General features: G+C 34.9%; 1 protein-coding gene across 2 annotated transcripts; it reads left to right on the forward strand.

Annotated features, from left to right (window-relative positions):
- The first annotated feature begins 6 nt into the window (after positions 1-6).
- Positions 7-25,658, forward strand: GTPBP10 (GTP binding protein 10). Of its 2 annotated transcripts, none has more exons than XM_043588802.1 (10): positions 7-119; positions 2,718-2,911; positions 9,580-9,671; positions 10,463-10,607; positions 15,210-15,283; positions 16,865-16,917; positions 19,305-19,412; positions 19,978-20,055; positions 22,545-22,668; positions 24,467-25,658. In XM_043588802.1, the coding sequence occupies exons 1-10, from the start codon at positions 87-89 to the stop codon at positions 24,715-24,717; spliced, it is 1,152 nt and encodes a 383-aa protein (XP_043444737.1). In that variant the 5' UTR covers positions 7-86; the 3' UTR covers positions 24,718-25,658. The 2 variants fall into 2 exon arrangements, with proteins under 2 accessions (XP_043444737.1, XP_043444738.1); XM_043588803.1 differs by having other exon boundaries at positions 54-166.
- Positions 25,659-26,317: the final 659 nt, after the last annotated feature.

The following is a 26,317-nucleotide window of genomic DNA, read 5'->3' on the forward strand; positions in this document are numbered from 1 at the left end:
GCGTTGGCGGCCAATGGTGACGTAAAACTTGCGCGCGGTGAGTCCGTGTGTACCTTCGAGGGAGTCAGCCCTAGAACGTCGCAGTCATGGTGCGGTGCGGTAGCGTGTGGTTCAGAAAGGTCCGTGACTAGTGCCTCTCAGCCTGAAGCTCGACAGATTGGTGCCTGTAGCCCACCTTTGGTTCCCCTTTCCTCCCTCCCCTTTTTCTTTCTGGGGACCTTTTTCCTGCTTGTTCTACTGTAGTTTTCTCCTCTCAGTCCTTCGGAGTCAGACTTGGCTTTTGAGAAGTGAGAAGAATATATCTTCCTGGAACGGTTAGAACTGTTGTTTGGGGGCCCAGGTGTGGAGGTTCTTCAGGGGAATTGTGTGCACGTGGAATGGGGAGCTAAGGAAATTAGGTTTTAGATATGCAATATAGTATACGTACCGTGTAAGGTTGACTTTTTCTTTTGGCTCAAATAGCGTGTCTTCTTTCTTTTAGGTAGTAATATACATAGCCTTTTCTTATAAAAGTTTTCCTCAAGTTCACGGTTTTTAAGAACTTTCTAAAGACTTTTCATCAGAAAACGAAAGTAATGTAATTGGCTTCCTTCTTGCAAGAAATTTCTCTCACTTTGTATGCAGTGCCTGTTGTAGAATCATTTCTGTAAAAATTTAGTTGCTCCAAATAAAAAAAAGTCTCTTTAAGAGCTTTACTAGTAATGTTTTTTTGAAACTTAACCGGCATTATTAAACAACAAAGAGTCAGATACTCCTAAGTTTGCTTTCTAAACTTCTGAGTCTGGTGAATCTGGAGGAGTAAAAAATGTGGCACCTGTTGAACGGAACTTTAAAAACAGAAACTTTCTTTTTATTGGAGGTAGAGGTATGAGTAATATCTCTGAATTATACTTTATCCAACCCTCTATTTTTCAAAAAAATAGGTAGTCAAAAGAAAAGAGACTTGTGAAAGGTAGTACTTGGGCATGTGAGGTAACTAATTCTTCAACTAAAAAGAAACTGCTACATTTTTGGGGGGGTGGGTAAGTCACGAAGGGCATGGTTGCCATGAACAGTCACTTCCTCTTCGTGTTGTTTGCAAGGGGAATCTATTCACTTATATGTGATGCATTTCTGGCATAGCCTGGAAGAATCAAAGCATAAGTTCTTCACCCTCAGAGAAAAATACTTTGTCTATTCCTCAAGTTCTTCTTTTCCATATTCCTTCTACCTTGTTTCCTTACAACATCCTATTTCATGACTATATTTGCATACTCAAAGACTAATATATGAATCTTTGTTGTGTACCTATCCACTGCAATCTGAGATCTAAACTGCCTCAGAATCACCAAGGGAGTTTTTTCTAAATAATCCTGGTGAGACCTATCCTCATCCCCTCCTCCAGAGTATAGCAGAATGGTCAGTGGACTGTGTAGTTTAAAAAAACGTTCCCAGATGTTTTTGATATTTAAACTACGCTAAATGACTAAGGGCCATGAATTTAAGACATTACTCTGTAAGGAATTTTGATAATTGAGAGGTTAATACATAGGATCTTTACCTACAAGAAGTTTAGTGAGGGAAACAAGTAAACACTAAATGCAGTGTAAGTTTTCAAAGGGTGTAATAAGAGATAAGATCTAACTGCTGAGAAATCCCAGCAAAGTTAGTGGTGTTAGTTAGCAGCATTAACAAAGATATCAGAAAATAGGACATGTAGGTAGGTTTATGATAGAAAAGAACAAATGACTTTGAAGGAAAAAAAAATGAACAGTGGCACGGAGATGTGACAGTAGGTCATGTACAGAGCAGAGTGAGGAAGGAGAGATAGGTGAGGTTGAAGGAACAAAAATGAAACTGGAGAGGTAGGTTAAGAGCTTTGACTACTGAGAATTTTAGACAATTTCATAAACAGCAAAAACTAAAAAAAAAACATGAATGGTTTTTTAATTGGGAGAAACATAGAGATCAGACCCATTTTCAGAAAAATAGTTCAGGCAGCAAGACAAACAATGGGTTGAGGAAGGAATGACTAAACACAGCAAGAGCATTTTAGGAGCTAATATGATGGTCAAGATACTAAGTTGTACCAGAAAGGAAAAATAAATAGAGCTTTGGGGAAAGAAGCAGGTATAGTCAGAGATTCCCCTATGTAGTCTCAATGACTAGATAAACTGTGGTTCCATTATTTGGAAGAACACTGGGGGAACAGAATTTACCTGAGGAAAAGTTTGTGTTTTCATATTATCATGGTTGTATCTGATGTGACTATTATATTTTTGACTAATATCTAGGAAAAGGTGGATTATTTAAGGGGTTTCAAATATAAATTAAGTGGTGGGTTTTGCCCTTAGTTGCTTTAAACTATTAAGCTTACCTCCTGGTGGAAATGTTCAACAGACTAGGCATAGAGAGTATCTCACCCAGATGATAGTTAGCTGGCATGGTCTGAGGTCACCCAGAGGAAAAAGTCTAGATTGAAAAGTGGGACAATGTCATAAACCTTCAGACAAAAAGTGGAACAATAATTGATCATTGAAAAAAAGAGGTATTAGAGGAGTTAATCAGAGGGGAAAGGGAGGTCAGACCAGAGATGAACTAAGAAAAGATTATGGATTTGGAATGCACAAAGCGGTATTGATTTTTTTTAGGAGCTTTAGTGGCAGCAAAGGACTAGAAAGGAGTTCTAAGTTGGTAAGCACGTTTGGTATCTTAATGCTGTCTCTCTGTCTTTAAAGTATGGAAACTTCATTGATAACCTAAGACTCTTCACCAGGGGAGGAAGTGGTGGAATGGGTTACCCTCGTTTAGGTGGAGAAGGTGGAAAAGGTGGTGACGTCTGGGTTGTAGCCCATAAGAAAATGACTTTAAAACAACTTAAAGACAAATATCCTCAGAAACGGTTTGTGGCTGGAGAAGGAGCAAATAGTCGGTAAGTATTGCCTGAATGACTTTGATTTTTGAAAATTTTTCCCAGGGGAAAAAAAAGTTAGAAGATAAAAATTGAATTGGTAATTTGAAACAAATTATATCCTCTATTCATAACTGAGCAAACATCTACAATAATTAGCTCTAGTGAGGATAAAAGGTAGAGACTATGCAATGTTTTGAGACTCTTAAACATTTTTATTTTCTTCTCCCAATGTCTGTTTATATTCTTTTGCACTTCTCTGTAGAAACAGAAAATGATCTGAATCCCCACTATTTCTTCTAAAATTAAATTGTCATTGACAGTCTTTGGGAAAACTTCTTCAAATCTCAACTGTGCTACCCACCCCACCGTCACCAGTAGTTCTGCCAGGATCTTAAGGTTTAGAACCTGTTTCACTGATCTGTCTCTTGTGTATTTTCCTTTGGCTTGTTTTGGTCTTTTCTCTGTGACATCAAAATATTCCCTTTATTTATTTATTTTTTTTGCAAATTTTTGTTATTTTTTTTTAATGGAATATATGTTGCTCTCAAAATATGGGAAAAAAACCTTTTTCTTCTATTATAAAGAAATTGAAGAAAAATCTTACTCAGTTACCTAGATTTTGGAAGTGGTGCTTGAACCAAGTCTTGAAAGGGGAATAGGATGTTGCCAGACAATCAAGGCAGGAAAAGGTGTGTTGGCAAGTGTACAACATTTATAAAGGCACTGGTTAGGAGGGAACAAGCTGTTTGGTGACATAATAAATATTTCTAGCATAACTGTGGTACAAGTGGGGCAGCTTGTTTTAAAATAAAGACATTGTACAGAGTGGCCAAAATGAACAAATCAGGAGACTATAGATGCTGGAGAGGATGTGGAGAAACGGGAACCCTCTTGCACTGTTGGTGGGAATGCAAACGGCGCAGCCACTCTGGAAAACAGTGTGGAGGTTCCTCAGAAAATTAAAAATAGACCTACCCTATGACCCAGCAATAGCACTGCTAGGAATTTACCCAAAGGATACAGGAGTACTGATGCAAAGGGGCACTTGTACCCCAATGTTTATGGCAGCACTCTCAACAATAGCCAAATTATGGAAAGAGCCTAAATGTCCATCAACTGATGAATGGATAAAGAAATTGTGGTTTATATACACAATGGAGTAGTACGTGGCAATGAGAAAGAATGAAATATGGCCCTTTGTAGCAATGTGGATGGAACTGGAGAGTGTGATGCTAAGTGAAATAAGCCATACAGAGAAAGACAGATACCATATGTTTTCACTCTTATGTGGATCCTGACAAACTTAACAGAAACCCATGGGGGAAGGGAAGGAAAAAAAAAAAAAAAAAAGAGGTTAGAGTGGGAGAGAGCCAAAACATAAGAGACTGTTAAAAACTGAGAACAAACTGAGGGTTGATGAGGGGTGGGAGGGAGGAGAGGGTGGGTGATGGGTATTGAGGAGGGCACCTTTTGGGATGAGCACTGGGTGTTGTATGGAAACCAATTTGACAATAAATTTCATATATTAAAAAAAAATAATAAATAAAATAAAGACATTGTAGTCCAGATTATGAAGGATCTGATATACTGTGTTACAGTTTGAATATTATCTTAGAGTGACGGGAAGCCATTGAAGGATTTTAAATAGGCAAGTGACAATACATTAGTGTTTAGGAAGATCACTCTAGGGATAATTGGTTAAAGAATGGATTGGACGTGTTGATTGAGGCCAATTTACAGAATTTCGCAATATTTTGTAAGTGACGAAGTTCTCAGGGTCTGGCCTGTACCTATCTTTCTAGGTACAGGCCCTCTACATTCCCTTCTACATTCTATGTTTTCTGCATTCCAGCCATGTTGGCTTTCTTTTAGTATCTTACAGTGGTATTTGTCTTCTATCACTGGTCCTTTGTTTGTGTTATCTCTCCTGTAATACTTTTTCCTCACCTTCATCTGGTTGCTTCCTATGAATCCTTTAGATTTAAGCTCAAGTCTTTCCTGATTTCTCTAAGTCATAATTCCCATACCTACTCACATGTGTAGGTTCTAATTCATAAAACTTGTCACAGTTATAATTTTCCATTTTTCACATAATGATTACTGTCTGCTCTCTTACCAGTCTACTGTTGAGGTCCGTGAGAGCAGAGAAGAGTTTAGATCATCATTTCTCTCCAGATGTATAGTACAGTGATTGGTACGTAGTAGATACTCAGTTAACATTAGCTGAATGATGGATTGGATTGACAGATGGATGGATTAGAGCTAGGTTAAAAAAGTTAAATAAGTTAGACTTCGTGATTGATGGCAGTACTGAAGGAGAATAATAAATCAAGGATAACTTCCTGGTTTTGACTTGAGTAGTAGGTAGATAGATAGTAGTATCATTCTTTGAGAAGGATTATGGTAGAAACTGGCAACTGAGATGTAGAGAAGGGGGTTTGAAGGGTCTATAAAGATATAAGCAAGCACTTAAAATATAGGTCTGTCATTCAGGAATATGGTCAGGTCTAGCGATAAATTTGTTGATCATAATCATGGACCAGGGTAAGTGTATTACAGAAGAGGAAAGGATTGAGGATCAAATTCTGTTATTCACCAACATTTAAGGGAAAGAAGCAGAAGATAGGATCTAAAATAGAGAGTCAGGAGAGATTTAGTGTCATAGAAGCTAAGGAGGAGGTGACAGTCTTGTTTATCTTGTAGAGTTGTGTAAATTAAGTCACGAAGTTGAATAAACTTACTGAATGCCAGAATTTATTCTATAGCTCTGTGAATTATGTCTTCATGTGTCTAAATTTGGGTCCTACAAGAAGTAGGTACCAAGGTAGGATGAGATGAATGAGAGATTTTTTGGGGAAAACACTTAAACACCTGTAAAGGCAAATTGGGGAGGGACCTGAGGGGTAGTTGGGAAAGCTGTCTGACCACTTTGCAGTTCTAATGCCTTATGAAGGAGAAAGTTTTAGTCTGCTCTGTAGTTCTAAGAAAGTTTAGGCACAGCTGATGGTGATTTCTTAATCAAAAGTTGCCCATCAGAGGAATCTTAGTTTCCTACAAAGGGGTTGCCTTAGTAACCCTGCTGTACCCAGTCATTGGCTGGAAGTAGACTGCAAGAAGCATCATCTCTTTAAGATTTCAGAGCACAGCAGCTGGACCATAGGTCAGTTATGTTCCCTGCAGTCAGGTCTAGGAGATGCATTTTTATGGCCCACTATGTTACGCAGTGTTCAGTGTTTTTGTAATCAGTTGTTCAGTGTTGTTTTTGTCAACTCAGAAATCTACAAGTGATTTTCAAGTTACCTTATCTGACATTTGGTATCTGGTTATAGAACCAAAAGATGAGACTCTTGAATTGATGAAATTGAGCTCTCATTTGTTTTCATTTTGCAGTGCTAACAGGGATAACACACTTTTTGAGAATCAAGAATAAACTAATGCCTTACATGTAGTAGACTCAAAGATGAACTCCTACAATGGGGTATGGTGTATCATGCTCTGATTTTAAGGTATCGCTTTGTAAATTTCAGTTCAAAAACTTTGTATAAATCAGTTAAAATCATGAATGATTGAGAATAGATTGGTATTTTAACTTTTTGAAATATTTTTTTGGAGTTTAATATTTACTACAGAGAATTTTTTTTATGCACTAATATTTACACATTGCTTCATTTATCCCCCATTTTACCTCAAGAATATAGTACTTTCCAGCCAGTCTATGTCCTTACCCCAAACAACCAAGTTTTATCAGTATTTTGTTGCCAATTTTCCCCCCCACCTACCTTCACCTCCTCATTTTCTGTTTTTCAGACAAAACTCACTTAATTCCATCTGAAGAGATTTGTTCCCTATTGAATATAAATCTTAACTCCCTTCTTTTCTTTAAAAATTGTTCATGTGCTTTAATTTTGGGGAGGTGAAAAAGTTAGTCCTGGGAAGAAGATCTCGATTATTAGACTTCCTTTTCAGTGCTCTAAGTCAGTGTTTTCAGACTGTGTCTTTCCGTTCTTTATTGTGCTACTTTCAAATGAGTTTTACTGCCATCCATAGTGAGAAACATTTTAGACTTTACCCGACCATGTATGTTATGTCTATTTTCTGTTCTATTCTGTGGCATATTGTACATTGTTGTTTTCTTGTGGGAAAATATACATTATAACATGAAATTTCTTTTAACCATTAAAAAAATTTTTTTTCAATGTTTATGTTTTGAGAGAGAGAGGAGACAGAGTATGAGTGAGGGTGGAGCAGAGAAAGGGGGAGACACAGAATCCAAAGCAGGCTCCAGGCTCTGAGCTGTCAGCACAGAGCCCTATGCAGGGCTCGAACTCACGGACCATGAGATCATGACTTGAGCCAAAGTTGGACGCTTAACTGACTGAGCCACTCAAGCGCCCCTTAACCATTTTTGAATGTACAGTTCTGTGGCATTGTTCTACATTCATATTGTTGAAGTGATCACATATCTTGTTTTAAATGCTGGTTGTGACTGTATGAATGTCACACATTCTGTGAATGTTTGAAAAACATTGCATTAGGATTTTAAAATCAATTCATTAGATTTCAAATAAAAAGAATAGGAAACAGTATCATGTATCACCTATTAAATACAGTTTCACAAAACTTTAAAGTCATACACACACACACACACACACACACACACACGACTGTGAATTTGTGTGTGAATATCTATATTATTTCTTATTGAGTTGCAATTGAAAATTGACAACTACTTGGTTAAATACCTAGTAGTGCAATTGTTGGGTCATAGGGTAGTTCTATTTTTAATTTTTTGAGGAACCTCCATACTGTTTTCCAGAGTGGCTGCACCAGCTTGCATTCCCACCAACGATGCAAAAGAGATCCTCTTTCTCTTAAATGTTAAAATTTCTATGCTGCAGACTGTGAGTCTGGAGTTCTCTCTTGTCCAGTAAGCAGATGGATGCAGAATTGAATATGAGAGAAGTTAATGTCCAGGAGAAGACAAGGGCCTGGAACAGGAGTTTTATCTCTGTTTTTATTGAGCTCACAAGATATTACTCACCCAGTGAACATGAGGAAAACAAGAGCTTACACACATGAAAGTGGAGAAAACAAGATCTTACACATGTGGTGAACGTGAAGAAAACAAATCAGATAGTCATCATTAACATGTGTGTAAGCAAAGTGGGGGGGGGGTGCAAGTGGAATTTATACGTTGGTGCCAGATGGAAAGTAACTTCCTGCAGGTGATACAAGTTACTCGTGATTCCATTACAATATCTCCTGGGACTCTCTCTCTCTCTGCCCTTCCTCAGTTTGTGCTCGTTTGTATGTGCTTTTGCTCACGCTCTCTCTCCAAATAAACATTAAAAAAATAAAGCTGTTAATAGTGCCTGGGACATATTATTGGCTGAAAAAGTAGTAGATGATTATGTAATAGCCTTAGTATAGTTATTATGTAACTGTATAGTCTAATCTCTTTGTATATTTTTGTTCATTTTGGCTCTATATAATTCAAGCTCATTGTAAAAATATCAGATAAAGTAAAAAGATGTGAAAAAAGAAGTCAGTCACCTATAATTCTTCCACCCATAGGTAACCACTATTAATCATTTCTTGACTTTTCTAAGACTTTTATGTACATTTATGCAAATTGACTTGTGACAGCTTGTAATTATATGGATGTATTTAAAATTTTGGGGTACAAAAGTGAGAGCACAGTATTTTCTGACCTTTTCTTTTCACTTAACGTTTTTTTTTCCACACCGGACAATTGTTCAAAATAGCTGCATACTAATATACTACTGGAAATAACATAACGTTTGTCATTCACTTATTGAGGTAATTATAGATATTTTTACTGTTATAGTCACAATGTAATATATATCCTTGTGTATATAGTATTTTATATGGTTGTTCATTTTTTTTTTTTTTAGGATAAATTTCCAGAAGTAGAATTGCTAGTTAAAAGTTTATACCAATTAATTTTTTCATGAACAGTATGAGACTAGTCAGATGAGCCTCCTATAATTAGTGTACTCTTTATTTGAGATCAGAGTTAAAATCTTTCTTATTCAGTGGGTTTTCCTTTTATTTCTAGCTTATTTGTGTTGTAGCAATGATCTCTTCAGATATGCAGTATTTTAGTTCATTATGGGTTAAAATGACTTTTGGTGATTAGCTTGGTAACTTAAATCATTATGTATTATGTATTATTTGTTTTTATTATTTTATTTTTGTTAAATTTATGTGATAGTCTAAAATGCAAGCAAAGGGGCGCCTGGGTGGCGCAGTCGGTTAAGCGTCCGACTTCGGCCAGGTCACGATCTCGCGGTCCGTGAGTTCGAGCCCCGCATCGGGCTCTGGGCTGATGGCTCAGAGCTGATGGCTCAGAGCCTGGAGCCTGTTTCCGATTCTGTGTCTCCCTCTCTCTCTGCCCCTCCCCCGTTCATGCTCTGTCTCTGTCCCAAAAATAAATAAATGTTGAAAAAAAAAAAATTAAAAAAAAAAATAAATAAATAAAATAAAATAAAATGCAAGCAAACAATTAGGGACAGTTTTCTCTTCCACAGATATTTGGCCACTTAACATCTGCATTAACAAGAAAACTTTGTTGCTAGTCTTTGTAAACCATTATATTTGGTTGGGCATAGACCATTTGATATAGTGGGTTTTCTCTGTTTTGATTTAGCTTTATTTTTTTGTAGTGTTAATGCACTGAAAGGCTCCAGAGGAAAAGACTGTGAAATTCCTGTACCTGTGGGTATTTCAGTAACTGATGAAAATGGTAAAATTATAGGTAAGTGTATTGTAGATTCTAAGGTTGAGAAAAATGCATATTTTCTAAAATTGTTTGGGAGCTGTGGGGCATAGCTTCTCTTGAATTTCAGAAATTTTTTTCAGCTTGCTTGCTTGCTTGCTTGCTTATTTATATATTTATTTATTTATTTATTTATTTATTTATTTATTTATTTAAAGCCCATGAGCTAGGGAGAGGGAGAGAGAATCCCACTCAGGCTGCATACTCAGCGTTGAGTGAGGCTCAGTATCACAACTATGTGATCATGACCTGAGCCCAAATCAAGAGTCTGTCAGTTGAGTGTCCAACTTCGGCTAAGGTCATGATCTTCCCGTTCATGAGTTCAAGCCCCACATTGAGTTTGCTGGTGTCAGCCCCAAGCCTGCTTCGGATCCTTTGTCCCCCTCTCTCTCCTCCTCCCCTGTTTGCACTCTCTCAAAAATAAATAAACATTTAAAAAAAACAAAACAAAACAAAACTATTTCAACTGCTAATTTATAAAATATTTTTAAAACTTAATATAAACACTATCAAAATTAACTGCTAAATTTAAAATTATTATAAATATAGAAGAGTATTTACTCAGTTTAAAATATATAACTAGTCTCTAATCAACTGCTTACAAAATGTTTTCTGGGATCAAACTTTTAATAGAATCTTAACCCAGTGGTTTAGTCCTGTAGATTCATAAACTGGAATTTTCTGGCATCTGTTTATAAACAAAAAATGTCATTACTGATTAGCTCCACTTAGTAATCTTTTCTCTAAGTATCTTTCTCTGTGTTTTTAAGGAGAACTCAATAAAGAGAAGGACAGAATTTTGGTAGCTGAAGGAGGTCTTGGTGGTAAATTACTTACAAATTTCTTACCATTGAAAGGCCAGAAACGAGTCATTCACCTTGATCTAAAACTTATAGCTGATATAGGCCTAGTAGGGTAAGTATCATTTATATTTTTATTTTTATAATTTGAGAGCGAGAGTTCATGAGTAGGAATTAAATATAAATGGTAATTTGGGACCAGTGTTACTTATGGAATAAATTTATGGACTTTGTGCATTGTTTGTATACTTGAGAAATGCTGCTAAATATAGTCATTTTCATATTGTAAAAACAGAGTTTCATAGTTAATATTTATTTTTAAAAAGAAAGGAAGATCATAGCAATTAAGTAGGCTAGTGGGAATCTTAGAGGATGAATCAACAAAGAAAAAAATCAAATGCAATAGTATAAGAAGGTAAAAAATGTTACCAGATATTAAGGAATAAAATTACAAATCCAAACCACATTTTAAGAAACGTATAGGAGAAAGTAAAAAGAAAAGAATAAAATGATTGAGATACTCTTACAAATCTTAATAGAGATACTGATATTTTATTAATCAGGTGGCTAAAGGCCAATCCAGACCATCTCAACCATCAGACTTAGATCCTATTGTGCACCAAGATGGATCTTGCTTTGACTGTTTCCCTGTCCTTCTTGTTCTACTTGGGATCTGTCCATTCTCAGTACTGCAGCCCCCACAATGTTGTCCTCCTTCACCAGCTTCCATTCTTTCATCAAGCAGTGCTGTTTAGCTGTAGGGTTTGCAGTGCTGACACCTGACCAGAGGGGGATGGATAGCAAGATAGAAAGGAGAAAAATGAAGGGAAAATTTTAACATTACATTTCTCCTGTCCCTTTCTCCCTGGCCCCACTTTAGCATTACACAGTAGTCAGATAGAATACCTAAGAAAACGGTAGGGAAGACTGCCTTATTGCTGGCTTTACTTGAAACTGCCAGTTCCATTCCTCACCTTACATAGCTTCTTTCTAAGCTCTTTTTATTTTCCACTCCAGCGATTTCACTGCTTCTTTACCAGACTCCTCAGTCTGAATCCCTTACCTCTTGCCATGCCTGTCTAGCTACTAGGTCTTAACAGCAATGGCTTAGAGTTCATAAAGGCCCCATTCCTGTTCACATTGTAACAGGGAAAGATGTGATCGTGGTGTTCACATTTAGTCTTTTCCATAAACCTTAGTTACGAGCCATAGGTTCTATATTAACTGTATATATTTCACAATGTTGTGGGTTTAGTAGGGTTTTGTGGACTGAGAATATAGCCATTTACAGTCTCATTTGACACAAAAATGTGTTTCAAGTTCCATAGAGACACCTCTACAGACTAAGAATAGCCTCACAAGGCTGAGTAGTAAAGTTGGAATGAGGATGGGAGACTCAAGTGAGAGACTGTTTGGGTTAGAATCTCATATTCTTTGGAGGCCACCTGGATGGTGTCGGATAGATTGTAGAACATCTCTAAGCCTTTCCCATTTTTAATAGTGGATTTAGATGTTGGTAAAATATTGCTGGTGAGTAAGATAACACATTTACAGCATAATATATGCCTTGGATTTATGAATGCTCAATGAACAATTGGTAGTTGCTATCATTATCATCATTATATTGTCAACTTATTGGGAGTACATATAGTGAAATATTAAGCTTTTCAGAGATATGATATTAGTCAATATAAAGCATCAAGTTTCTTTTTTTTATTTTTTTTTTAGTGTTTTGAGAGAGAGCGAGAGAGAGCAGGAGAGGGGCAGAGAGAGAGAGACACAGAATCTGAAGCAGATTCCAGGTTCTGAGCTGTCAGCACAGAACTCCATGTGGGGCTCAAAGTCACAAACTGTGAGATCATGACCTGAGCCAAAGTCGGATGCTTAACTGACTAAGCCACCCAGGCATTCATCTTTTTTTTTTTTTTAAAGCATCATGTTTCTTACGTACAATACTTAACATATGTATTTTAATACTTTTAAATTAGGCACCTATTATTAAAAAGTTATTGCTGTGAATACCAGCATAAACAGATACCTGTTTGCTGGTTTCAGGAATGAACTGAACCTTAGAAGAAAGGTGTCATATAACTAACATACTTGTATGGCTGTTGTCAAATCTGATCTTTGCATAGGTTAGATTTCAGCTTCTAAAGTTTTTGTTAAGTACTTCCCAGGAAAACTCTCAAGTATCAGTTCTTCAATCATTAGCGTTCTTTCTCATCTCTTATTTTGATCTCTTTGGAAATAGTTGCTGGCATTTTTCTATGTTTAATACTATTACGAAAATATGAAGATAATGGAAAGAAATAAGTTCAGTTAGTGATAATCATGGATAAAAATGATTGCAATTTTCTTTCCTTTTTTTTTCAATTTGCTTTTCAAAAAGTTACACGAGGGGCACCTGGCTGGCTCATTTGGAAGAGCATGCAACTCTTGATCTTAGGGTCATGCATTTGAGCCCCACGTTGGGTGTAGAGATTATTTTAAATAAATAAATAAATAAACTTTTTAAAAAAGTTATAAAAGTCTGAGTGAGTATAATAAGATAAAAGATGACTGTATTTCCACAGGAAAATGAGTCATTAAAAAATCTTACATTTTATTCTAAATTCATTGTAGGAAGATCTATTTAATAAGATATTTTAATTAGATTTATTTTAAAAGTTAAAAGAGTTCTACTAAGAGGTAGAATTTTTATTGAATTCTTATAGAATAATTTTTTATAGAATTTATGTAGGATTTCATATTAATATTTCCAAAGTATTACACCATTATTCCAAGTGCAAGTTTGGCAGGTTTGAAAGAAGAACTTTTTCCAATTTCAGTGAAAAGCGTAAAAGTAGGGATCACATTTATCTCCTTGATTGCTTTATTTTTGATGCCTAGTATATTGCTTGATATAAATTAATGCTTAATAAATATTTTTTGGATAAATATAATGAAAATATCTGAATGGAACTGAGGAATCCTCTCTTAAGTGATGCCTGTTCCTAGTACTTTCTTCCTTATATGGTGGGCCTTTTTTTTGTTTTTTTAATTTTTTTTTTTTAACGTTTATTTATTTTTGGGACAGAGAGAGACAGAGCATGAACGGGGGAGGGGCAGAGAGAGAGAGGGAGACACAGAATCGGAGGCAGGCTCCAGGCTCCAAGCCATCAGCCCAGAGCCCGACACGGGGCTCGAACTTACGGACCGTGAGATCATGACCTGAAGTCGGATGCTTAACCGACTGAGCCACCCAGGTGCCCCAATGGTGGGCCTTTCTTAAGGTAAATTTAGCAATAAAATAAAAGCCTTTAAAACAAACATCTATTTTTTATTTTATTTTATTTTATTTTATTTATTTATTTTTTAAAGTTTATTCATTTACTTAGAGAGAGTGCACATGAGCAGGGAAGGGGCAGAGAGCAAGGGAGAGAGAGAATCCCAAGCAGGCTCTTTACTGTTAACACAGAGCCCAATGCGAGGTGTGATCTCACGAACCATGAGATCATGACCTGAGCCAAGATCAAGAGTTGGACAGTTAACTGACTGAGCACCCAGGTGCCCCTACAATAAACAACTATTTTAATTCAGCATTTTCTCATCAAGAAATGTATCTCAAGAAGGAGATTAAAGTGTGTGTAAAAGTTCAACGAAAATAACTGTAGTATTTAAAGTTTTAGGAAAAAAGCTAGATAATGAATAGATAAGTAAATGCTGAAAGAAAATTTGCCAAAAATAGTTGTTTATTAATTCTAGCACATGCAGGTGACTGTACTGTTGATATATGTCTTTCTAGCTATACATATTTTTTTGTGTGTTATTCCTAATAAAAAATTGGAGATAACCTAAATGCTTAACAATAAGAAATTAGTTAGGTAAATTACAGTGGGCCTTGAAAGGTGTTCATGATGTATTATTCAGTTTAAAAAGCAGGCCAACTAACTATGAAAGTAGTCTTTCAGGAAAAAAAAATCAAAACTAAACCTGATCAAGGCTTTATATCAAACTAACAATTTATAGAAAATCTGGGGCACAAGGAGCATGCTAAAGGACATCATGGGGGTGCCAACAACAACAAAAAAAATCCAGACTATGGGAAACAAATGCTGCTATAGGACAAATGACCCAGTTTCCTTAAAAATAAAATTGCAGAGGGGAAACAAGATGGAGGACCTTTACCATAAGAAATTTAACAGATACATCAACCAGTTGTAATGCACGGATCTTGTGTGGGTCCCTGTTCAAACAAACCAGCTTTAAAAAAGTTTTGGGAATGTGTTATTTGTTGAAGCTAGGTGATGGCTAAATGGGATGTATTACTTCTCTCCACTTTTGTATGTATTTGGAAATGTTCATATAAAATGTTTAAAAGAAAATCTACAAAGCAGTATAAGCAATATTTTGTCATTATTTGGCTACAATTCGTGGATTATAGATATTTTTATTAGTTTCTTTTTGTTTTCCTATGATTTGCAGGTTTTTTAAAGATAATTGAATTATTTACTCTCAGAGTTACTAAAACATCTCTAGTGTCCAGCATGAATTTGTTTTTAATTTTTTCATATGTATATTTTGTTGCTCAAGTTTTTCAAGATTATTTTTAATTTATATTCTACTTTTATTCTCAGAAAATATCCAAGAAATCTACTTCCTGAGGTGTTAAAAATTCAGAGATAAGCAAGTATTAATAATACTTGTTTTAATACATTATTTTATTTTTCCATTTCAGATTCCCAAATGCAGGAAAATCCTCTTTGCTAAGTCAGGTTTCTCATGCAAAACCTGCAATTGCAGATTATGCATGTAAGTATAATTTGTTGTATATTTTAATGTGTGTAGGTAAACTTTTAAAGACTGCACTTCCTTTGAGTATGAATAAAATGACAACTCTGACGTCGCTTTAGTTTGAAAACTCTTGGCCGATAGAATACATGCATTTCCCGTTAATCCTTGAAACTTCTGTAGCCCTCAGCAAAGTTCCTAGCACTTGTTAGGCACTTGCTTTGTTGCATTTATTTCTCTATTGCATAATCATTTATTTAATTTAATTACGATTTTATGAGCATCTACCCTTTATTAAGCACTATACTTTCATTTAGCAAGTATTTATTTCTGTGAACTACAGTAGGTACTAGAGTTACAAAGATTGGTAAGCAGAAACAGATACCGTTCTGACTCTTACTGAGCTTACAGACTAGTAGGGGAAGGCACATATATCACACATGACTATGAGGGAATATAATATTCTATGAAAGAGTGTAGGTGGCTGCTTAAAACTCCTTTGGGGGGGCGCCTGGGTGGCGCAGTCGGTTAAGCGTCCGACTTCAGCCAGGTCACGATCTCGCGGTCCATGAGTTCGAGCCCCGCGTCGGGCTCTGGGCTGATGGCTCAGAGCCTGGAGCCTGTTTCCGATTCTGTGTCTCCCTCTCTCTCTGCCCCTCCCCCGTTCATGCTCTGTCTCTCTCTGTCCCAAAAATAAATAAACGTTGAAAAAAAAAAAAATTAAAAAAAAAAAACTCCTTTGGGAAAGTGTGATGCTAGGGCTGAGGTGTAAAGAATACATGAGTGAATCAGTGACACACAGTGGATGTGAAAGGTGTTTCAGCTAGAGGAAATAGCATGTACAGAAATGCTCTGTAGTAGCAGGGAGATTTGTGTGTCTAGAGAGCATGTAGTAAGGGAAAGAAGGATAAAATGATTAGATTTGCTTTTCAAATACATCTCTCTGAATATAATATATAGAGAATGGAATGGCATGGGTCAGAAAATTGGTCTGGGAAAAATATGCCATTGCAGTAGTTAGATGAAATATAATGAAGGTTTAGACTAATGAATGAATGTGATAGAATCTTTGCCATCATTAAACAAAAAGATACAAAACATATATTAACCTGGAAAATAAAAGCCATTCTAAAATTAGACTCTGAGGGAGTAGAATTAAGTTTGGACTAATTGCTATAAATTACATAACCAATATTTATTGTTATGATACAGGGACTCTTGAGAAGGAAAGAGGAAGAAAAGCTCAGAGTTGTAGGAAGGAGGCTAGTTTCTAAACTGATGAGGCTTGAGGATAACTGAATGAGAAAAGGACTAGAGAAGTTTCATCCATAGACCCAGTGATAGTAACCTAAATTCTCCTCTACCCACCAACACCTTTACCACAATCCTTAAAGTACAATAAAAGAACTTTGAAGCCCTCTAATTATATTAGATCTATGGCTATGCAGATTATAATTATATTTTCCATTCCAACAAATGAGAACATAATCTGAATTAAGTTGTTCACAAAAAAGAAATATTATTTATTTTATACATGAGGCTAAGACAATTTTGAGAGTACCAGCCTTTATTCTAGCCTTAATTTATTGTTTTTTCTTTCAGTTACAACATTACAGCCTGAACTTGGAAAGATTGTGTATAATGATTTCAGACAGGTGAGTATTTTTAAAGTAACACAGTTGGTTAGAAGGGAAAGTACTTGCTTTTGACACTTGGACTTTGTAATATTTTATTGTTTCTGTGGTGTTAGGGGGAGAAAAATTACCAGGATTTTGTTTTTGGTAAATGGAACCATTAACAATTCAATTCTATTGACTGCAATCATAGTAAAATATTGTATAAGAATATAACTTCCTTCTCCTTCCAAATTTTAGGTCCAGTTTATCATTACAGCATCCTATCTTCTTTATCTCTTTGATCTCTGTTTGTTCTCATTGCAATTCCATATTTTACTGCCATATTTGATTATTGATTTTTGTTTCCTAAAAGCATTTTCTAAAGTTCATGGAATTGATTTTATTCCAACTTTCTCTTTCTAAAAAAAAAAAAAAAAAAAAAAAAATGGTTTTAATTGAAGAGGATTCTGGTCTAGCTATTAAGTTATTTTTCCTTGATAAGGAAGAACTATAGATAGTTTGAATAATTAGAGTAAAAATAAATAAAAAATGGAAGTAACAAAACTTTAAAAATATATAATGTATGATCAATAATTGTGCTCCTTAGTATTTACCCAAATGAATTGAAAACTTAACATACACACAAAAACCTGCACATGGATGTTTGTACCAGTCATATTCATAAGTGCCAAAACTTGGAAGTAGTCATAATATGCTTCAGCAGGTGAATGGATAAATAAATTGTGGTAATAATGGAATATTATTTAACATTAAAAAGAATTGAGCTATCAAGCCATGAAAAGACATGGAAGAACCTTAAATGCATATTACTAACTGAAAGAAGCCAATCTGAAAAGACTGCATACAGTATGATTCTAACTATGTGACATTCTGGTAAAAGGCAAAACTATGGACATAACAAAAAAATCACTGGTTACCAAAAATTAAGGGGACAGAAAGAATGAATAGAAGAGCACAGACGATTTATAGGGCAGTGAGACTATTGTGTATGATACTGTGCTGGTGGATGCATGTTATATGTTTGTCAAAGCCCATACAGTATACAACACCAAAAGTAAACTCTAATGTAAAGTATGGACTTAAGGTGATGATGTATCAGTGTAGTTTTATATAATCCACTGAGCTAATTAAAAGACATTAAGATTGGGGCGCCTGGGTGGCGCAGTCGGTTAAGCGTCCGACTTCAGCCAGGTCACGATCTCGCGGTCCGTGAGTTCGAGCCCCGCGTCAGGCTCTGGGCTGATGGCTCAGAGCCTGGAGCCTGTTTCCGATTCTGTGTCTCCCTCTCTCTCTGCCCCTCCCCTGTTCGTGCTCTGTCTCTCTCTGTCCCAAAAATAAATAAAAAACGTTGAAAAAAAAAAAGACATTAAGATTTATATTCATTTTTAATAGTGATATAACAGTAAAAAATGAAATGCTTCCAACAATTATACAGAATATTAAATAATAAAGTTACAAATACAGGATAATATATGGAGAGCAATATTTAGAGGAAAAGAGTACATTGTAAATTTTAAGGGAAACTTAATTCTCAGTAATAAAATTCTCAGTGGAGAACCTCCAAACAAAATTTTAGGACATGAAAAAAAAACTTAGGACATGAGACCTCTGTTGTATTTTGTCTAGGTAACTACTTTTTCACTTAGCCACAATTGCCTTTAAAATTCTGAAATCCTATCCACATGGGCAGTTTGTGTAGAGCAGTGCTTCTCATCAATTACTGCACATCAGAATTAACTGGATGGCTTCAGCAGAACAATGATAAATGAAGCCTGAGCTCCAGAGATTTGAAACCAAATTCCTTAGTGGTAGGGCTTGGGCATCTCTACTTTGTCAAAGATTCCTGGGTGTTTATAATGTGCAGTGAGTTTTGAAAACCACAAATGTAAATTAATGGTTAACATTTCAAAAAGGAGTTAGAGGAACATTATGTCCTTTACTTATCAAGAATCTTCAGTAGTCCTCCTGGTAGAACATGAACAAAAAAGGAACAATAGTGCCAAATAATCAATTACATATAGAATTTAAAACTTGAAATGACAGAGCTATACTAAGTAAATGCTGAATTAATATCCTTCTGTACTTTTAAGAATTTACAAAGTTGAAATTCTATGACAGGTTCATATTGAACAATATAATGAATGTAATTCTAAAAAGGATTTATGTTATTAATGTTAAACTAATCCCTAGAATTCTTAGATTATTACATTAATAAGTAAAACTGGGACTCTAATTTTTGATAACAAAGTATTTTGATTCTTAGAACATTTATTTTGTTATAAAGGTATCTTGGCTTTATAAAGAGTCAGTGGTAATCACAAATTAGAAACTATTTATATTTGAAATATGAAAATCTGTGGATATAATTGTTTTCTTTTTCATCAAACCATTTAACTTTGTATTAGATATCAGTAGCTGATCTTCCTGGTTTAATAGAAGGAGCGCATATGAACAAAGGAATGGGCCACAAATTCCTCAAGCATATAGAAAGAACTAGACAACTACTTTTTGTTGTAAGTCATATGCATACCAATGTAATATACAAATGAATGTGAAAATCAGTGAGTTTAGTTTTCCTAGAAATTGTTTTTGGCAATAAGTTTTAAAGATAAGGTAGTATCATATGTTATCCCACTAAGTGTTTAAATGGGGGTCAAATACAGTAAATAATTCAATTATATTGTAGGGGTGGAAATGGCATTACTGTATCAGATGTAAATTTGGCTCTACTTTTCAAGGTTTAATTCCTTAAGATTGTCAACATTCTGCTATGTTGTATAGTATCTCTTTCCTACTTCATTTGTGGTGCTAAAGCCATACATTAGATTATCTGTATAAGTACATACAAATTGCCTTATCTATACTGCTTTCTCATTTCATTAATGATTGTAATTTTATCAGAATAATTATAGCTATCCTAACACCACAGTTTCTCTTACTTATTTTGAATTACTAAATTACCAATAGTGTATAGGTTGAGAAATTGTTTTTAACTTGAGAGAGTAAAACATTTCAAAACAGAAATTTATAACTTTTTATGTTGTTTTTATGTTAGAGACTCTTTCCATCTTTTTTTAGGTCGATATTTCTGGATTTCAGCTTTCTTCCCAAACTCAATACAGAACTGCCTTTGAAACCATAATACTTCTTACAAAAGTAGGTTTTCTGTTTTACTGTGTTCTGCATTTGGTCTAATATGTAGGCATATAGGACTGTATTAAATAACAGATAATTAGAATAAATATATGTTCCACCTCTACTTCTTGAAGCTTTGATGTCAAAGAATTATCTAAACCTACTTTCTACAGTTCTTCTGTGTTAACCCACTCTTCAAACTGTTACAACCAATAAAATCTTGTTTGGTTCCAAATCCTTGTTACATATTTCCCAGACTTTATTTTGCTTGAACTTTTATTCCTACTTTTTAGATTGTTTCTTCGTCTATTTTTTGTGCTCTTGCCTGTTCATTGTTTAAGTAGCATTTGGTTACAGTTAATATACTGATGACTGCCAAATCTGTTTCTGATGCTTAGATCTTTTGGTTGTGCTTTTGATCAGCTGTCTAATAGATATCTTTGATTGGATGTCCCATTAAGTTATCAGACTTATAAAATAACTTAGTTATTTTAGTTAGTATAAAACAACTAACTTTTTTTTTTTTTTTAACTCTTCATCTTCCCCAAGAACTTTACTGGGTATATAAACCAGAAACCTGCGTGTTGGTCTTGATTCTATCTTTCTCACCACCTGCATTAAGCCCTGTCAGTTCTGTATCTTAAATCTCTCTGAAATTCATCTACTTATCTTCATCCACACTGTTACAATCAACCCCCCTTCACTAGAATGTAATCTCCTTGTTTCCAGTCTCACCTCTCTCCAGTCCATTTTTTTTTAATTGAAATTTAGTTGACACACAAAGTTATATTATTTTCAGGTGTACAACATAGTGATTCAACAACTCTATATAATATGCTATGCTCACCACAAGTGTCGCCTCCATCTGTCACCATATAATGGCTATTATTATACCATTCTCTAGTCCATTTTTTATTTGGCAACTGGAGTGATCTTTGTGAAAGAATCAAACTGATGTTTTTTCCTTGTTTAAAATGCTTCATTGGTCCCCCACTGCTGTTAGGTTAACATCTTACCCTGAACATGGTTTTTGAGGTCTGGCAAGAGTTAGCTCCTACCTAGCAGTTCATCTGTGCCCTTCCTGCCTTACTTTCTATTATCAGCCGTATGATTTCTCTTTAACACAGCATGATGTCTCTTACCTCCAGGACTTTTTATATCTTACATCCTTGTTAATTTTTGTCTATTATGAATAATGCTTCTGTGAGCATTTGAATACAGGTTATTGTACGGACATGTTTTCATTTCTCTTGGGGATATACCTAGGACTAGAGTCGCTAGATAATATGGGAAATCAATGTTTAACACTTTGAGGAACTGCCAAACTTTAACAGAGTGGCTGTATCATCGTACTATTTTATAATCGCACTAGCAATGTTATGTGAGGCATTCCGTTTTTTCCACGTGAATGCCAACATTTGTTATTGTCTGTCTTTTTTATTTTAGTTATCTTAATGGGTGTGAAGAGGTATTTCATTATGGTTTTGATCTGCATTTCTCTAATGATTAATGATATTGAACATCTTTTCATGTGCTTATTAGCCATTTGTATGTCTTTGGAGTAATGTCTATTCAGAATACTTTGCCCAATTTTTAATTGGGTTACTTGTCTTTTTATGCTGAGTTGTAACAGTTCTTTATATTTTGGAAATAAATCCCTACCAGATATATGATTTACAAATATTTTCTCCCATTCTGTCAGTTTTCTCCACTTTTTTTTTTTTTTTTTGTTAAGTTTTTATTTATTTATTTTGAGAGAGAGAGCATGCGAGAGCAAGCACAGGCAGGGGAGGGGCAGGGAAAGAAGGAGACAGAGAGAATCCCCAGCAGGCTCTGCACTGTCAGCACAGAGCCTGATGCGGGCTTGAATTCAAAAACTGAAATCGTGACCTGAGCCAAAACCAAGAGTCAGACACTTAACCGACTAAGCCACCCAGGCACCCCAACCCATTACTCCATCAGTTGTCTTCATTTTCTTTATATTTTTTTGAAGCACAGAATTTTACATTTTAATGAAGTTCCGTTTGTCTGTTTTTTCTTTTGCTTGTGTATTGGTGTCATAGCTAAGAAACCTTTGCCTACTCCATGGTTATGAAGATTTACTCCTAAGTACACTTACTTTTTCCAAGAATAATACAAGTGTAACATTAAGTTGTCATTATTTGCTTCTGAATTTTATCAGTGTGCTTAATAGATGTCTAGATATCTGCATTTGGACCTTGGCACAAAATCACAACTGTGATTTTGAATTAAAATATTGGAATTAAATTCAGTTTGAATTTAAATATATTGAATTATTTGAATTAAAATATATTAACACATGACCTAACCAGTAAGCATTTTATGAATTTTGTCATTTAGTTTTGTGGTTGTTGGGGTTTATTGCATTTCAGGAATGTGAGTGGGCTGTAGATTGATTACCCAGGCCTGCATAGTAAAGATATTACCAAATAGGTGATCTATACAGATATTTTAATACAATTGTTTGGTTTTTCTTTTTTTATTTAAAGGAGTTGGAGTTGTACAAAGAGGAACTTCAGACAAAACCTGCACTCCTGGCAGTTAATAAAATGGACTTGCCAGGTGCCCAAGATATGTTCCATGTACTGATGAATCAACTCCAGAATCCTAAAGGTAAATACATTTGTTCATTTAATGTCAATTTAATGATTACCTCTTGTGTGCAGAGATTGCTAAATGGTATAATCAATGGGTAAGAAAACTGCCAGTTCTACTCTTAAAAAAAGTATGAAGAAAGAATGCATACCATATGAAACTTTAACACTGTAATATAATCAAGTTTCAGACTTGTGATGTGGACAGTAAATTAGAAGAGACAAAAGAAGAGGTCAGGCTTCATGAAGAAGTAAAACTTAAACTGGGCCCTTAAAGAATTAATGGGATTTGGATCAGAAGAGGAAAAAGTCAACATCTTACCTGTAAATTCTTTTACTTTAATGTACTTAACAAGTTCTAGAACTTTATTACCCTAATACACCACAAATTTAAAACCAGAGCAGATAGTTTTAAAGAGGTATGTATCTTTGCAATGCTAGCTCTATAGGTCTCTGAAGGGTACTAATCTTCTAAAAAGAACTTGAATACCTGTGTATGTGTTACATAGAATAATAGAAGCTATAACTGCAAAAGGATTTATTTGTTTGAAAATTTGTTCCTAAATGGACCACTTTGTGTAAAGGAACTTAAAGAGACTCTCTACAGTTTTGAATATTGACCTTTGCAGAACACTTCATATCCTACAGTGATGATGCTTTCACTTTTCTGAAGCTAGTAGAGGACCTCTTCACAAATGAGGAAAAGTAGGGTGGACGGAAGGTGGCTAATATGTTTGTAAATGGTACTAACTTTTCTGTTTTTATCCTTGGCACAAAAATTGGGGAAAATAAACTCTAGTGTACTAGGACTAGCAGAAAGCACCAGAAGATCCTTTCTCTCCTCTCAAAAATCTTTCCACTGTGTCATTTATGTATTGGAGATGACCTTAAGTTAATAAATTACTCTTAGAATATAAATACCCTTGGTACTACTCAATAATCTTCATTCCTTAATGTCACTTGCTTTATGAAGTCATTAGATCTGTTTGCTAATTGTTCTTGCAGAAAAGGGAATTTTTAGAGGAGGTATCAGAAGGGAGGGTAACTCAAGGGTTTGTGCCTATTTTGGACTGTCGTAAAACAAAATATAGTCCCCTCAGTGATAATTCCTGAGTTAGCTTCTTTAGATTTCTTTGGGGGCATATGAATCTCAGAAACCAAGCTCCATGTTAGCTTGTCCAGTTTCTCCCAGTCTAGCCTTTCTGTTAACCCATGTTAACCCATCCCATCAGGGTGCCATTCCCCCGCCCATTGTCTTGGAGGCAGGGAAGCGGACAAAAAGTAATATGTCAGTCCCTTTGGGGTGATAAACCAGACTCATCTGAAATCATCTACCCTTGAACTGTCCCCACACCCTTTTCAGTTTTAGTATGGCTCCTACCACTAGTGATAAGTCTGTATTTTAGGGAAGCTAAAGGCCACCTATATACTGAGGCAAGCTAGAATGTCCCACTCATGAATGATGTTATTTTTATACATAATGTCTTTCAGACATATGTTGTCTGACTTCATTGAACTCTCCAAGAAAACCAAATTTATTGCTTCTGTAAGTAAATCATATATGATTTATCTTTAATTTATTCTTAATTTGGTTTAAAACATATTCATCCAAATATTTGCTAAGCACCTATCATGTGCAAAGAATCTTATCATTGTCATTTGTAAAAACAAAAGATTCTGAGAGCTTATTAATGAGGGAAGGAAAAAAAGAATTAAAAATGCCAAGTTTTTGGTTCATAAATCAAACCTCTAACATAATTTTAACTTCTTTTCAAAGACCATGAAAATCAGCTTAGTTTTGAGTTTCTCTGTTTCAGATTTTTTGCATTTATTTAAGAAAAACATGATTCCAGAGAGGACTGTGGAGTTCCAGCACATCATCCCCATCTCTGCAATTACGGGAGAAGGAATTGAAGAATTAAAGAACTATATAAGAAAATCTCTGGATGAACATGCCAACCAGGAAAATGGTGCATATCATAAGAAACAGTTGCTTAATTTACAGATTTCTAATACAATATCTTATAATGAGCCACCACCAAAGAATGGTGTTACTAGTCCCAGATAGATGTAATTTAAATCTATTAAAAATGATATCAAGGGGCCCCTGTGTGGCTCATTCGGTTAAGTGTCTGACTCTTGGTTTAGGCTCAGATCGTGATCTCGCGGTTTGTGAGATTGAGCTCCGTGTCAGGTTCTGCACTGACAGCATGGAGCCTACTTGGGATTCTCTCTCTCATTCTCTCTGTTTCTCCCTTGCTCACACGCATGTATGCACAAACACACACTCTCTCAAAAAAATAAATAAGTAAAATAAATAAATAAGATATAGAAATTGTGTTCATTTCAAAGACCTGTTTTTTTAGGTTAGTTATTATTAACTTTCTGATATGTATGCCATCATTCAAGAACCATACTTTCTTGTTTTGTAGTTAAGTGCATTGATAGTAAAAAAGTAACTTAAAGCTAAAAATGACAATTTGTAATTTTATGGCCAATTCACCTAAAACAAAATCCTGATATTCCTGTATTATGATGTCTCTAGTGAGGTCATTTATTTATTTATATATATATATATAGAGAGAGAGAGAGAGAGAGAGAGAGAGAGAAATTTTTTTATCCTAGGATATTATTAGAATGAGCAACTAGGTTTTGTTTTTGAGTCTGTCTTGTACCTGATTCTACTAAATATGTGATAGTTCGTTTAATTGGAAAACCTCAGAACCCTAAATTTCAACTTATGTTCAGTTGTAGTGAAGATCACTGATAATATTTAACAGAAACTAGCAGGTAGATGTTTGTAATTTCACCTTTTAGACATTTTTCTTTCTTAAGTGTAAGTATTTTTTCCTGCTTTGGATCAGACTGGTATATCTCATTTTGTTGTGCCCATATCTGTTTTGTTGTCTATTCTCATATTTTAGTAAAGAGAAGTAATAAGAAGTGTAAACTTTAAACAGTATTATCAATCATCAATATATTCTAAAGAGATTAAAATTTCTAAATTTCTGTTGTAGTTTCAAAATTCAAATTGGATATTTTTTCTTAATTAGTTTCATTATAATATATATGTTCATTGTAAAAAAAATTTGAACAGTGCAAAGCATATATATCTTAATTAGTTTTATTATATATATACATATATATGTTCATTGTAAAAAAAAAAACCAAAATTTAAACAGTGCAAAGCATATAAAGGGAAAAAGAAAAGTTCCCATCTTTCTGTGTAGGGCCATCCGGTCCTTCCCAGAGAAAACCACTGTTAATAGTTTCTTATATTCTGGCAGAATTTTTTATTCATTTATCTTTTTACCCAAATGAGTTCATTATGTAAACCTAAGGTTTTTTTTTAAATAGTAGCAAGTTAATTAGCTTTTTTTAAAACATAACTTATTGTCAAATTGGCTAACATACAGTGGCAAGTTAATTAGCTTTCAAAAATTATTCTTCATGGACTTCAAGCTGTATTTACTAAGCTGTAATCATCAAGACAGTATGGTACTAACACAAAAACAAACACTCAGATCAATGGAACAGAATAGAGAACCCAGAAATAGACCCACAAACGTATGGCCAACTCATCTTTGACAAAGCAGGAAAGAATATCCAATGGAATAAAGACAGTCTCTTCAGCAGGTAGTGCTGGGAAAACTGGACAGCGACATGCA

The sequence above is a fragment of the Prionailurus bengalensis genome, chromosome A2 (genome assembly GCF_016509475.1).
Source record: "Prionailurus bengalensis isolate Pbe53 chromosome A2, Fcat_Pben_1.1_paternal_pri, whole genome shotgun sequence".
Lineage (NCBI taxonomy): Eukaryota > Metazoa > Chordata > Mammalia > Carnivora > Felidae > Prionailurus > Prionailurus bengalensis.

Excerpts from the sequence above, each read along its gene's own strand:
- GTPBP10 (XM_043588802.1), top strand. The coding sequence starts at position 87 with ATGGTGCGGTGCGGTAGCGTGTGGTTCAGAAAG. Across the intron at positions 10,608-15,209 it reads GCTGATATAGGCCTAGTAGG|ATTCCCAAATGCAGGAAAAT; the intron begins GTAAGTATCATT and ends TTTCCATTTCAG. Across the intron at positions 20,056-22,544 it reads CCATAATACTTCTTACAAAA|GAGTTGGAGTTGTACAAAGA; the intron begins GTAGGTTTTCTG and ends TTTTATTTAAAG.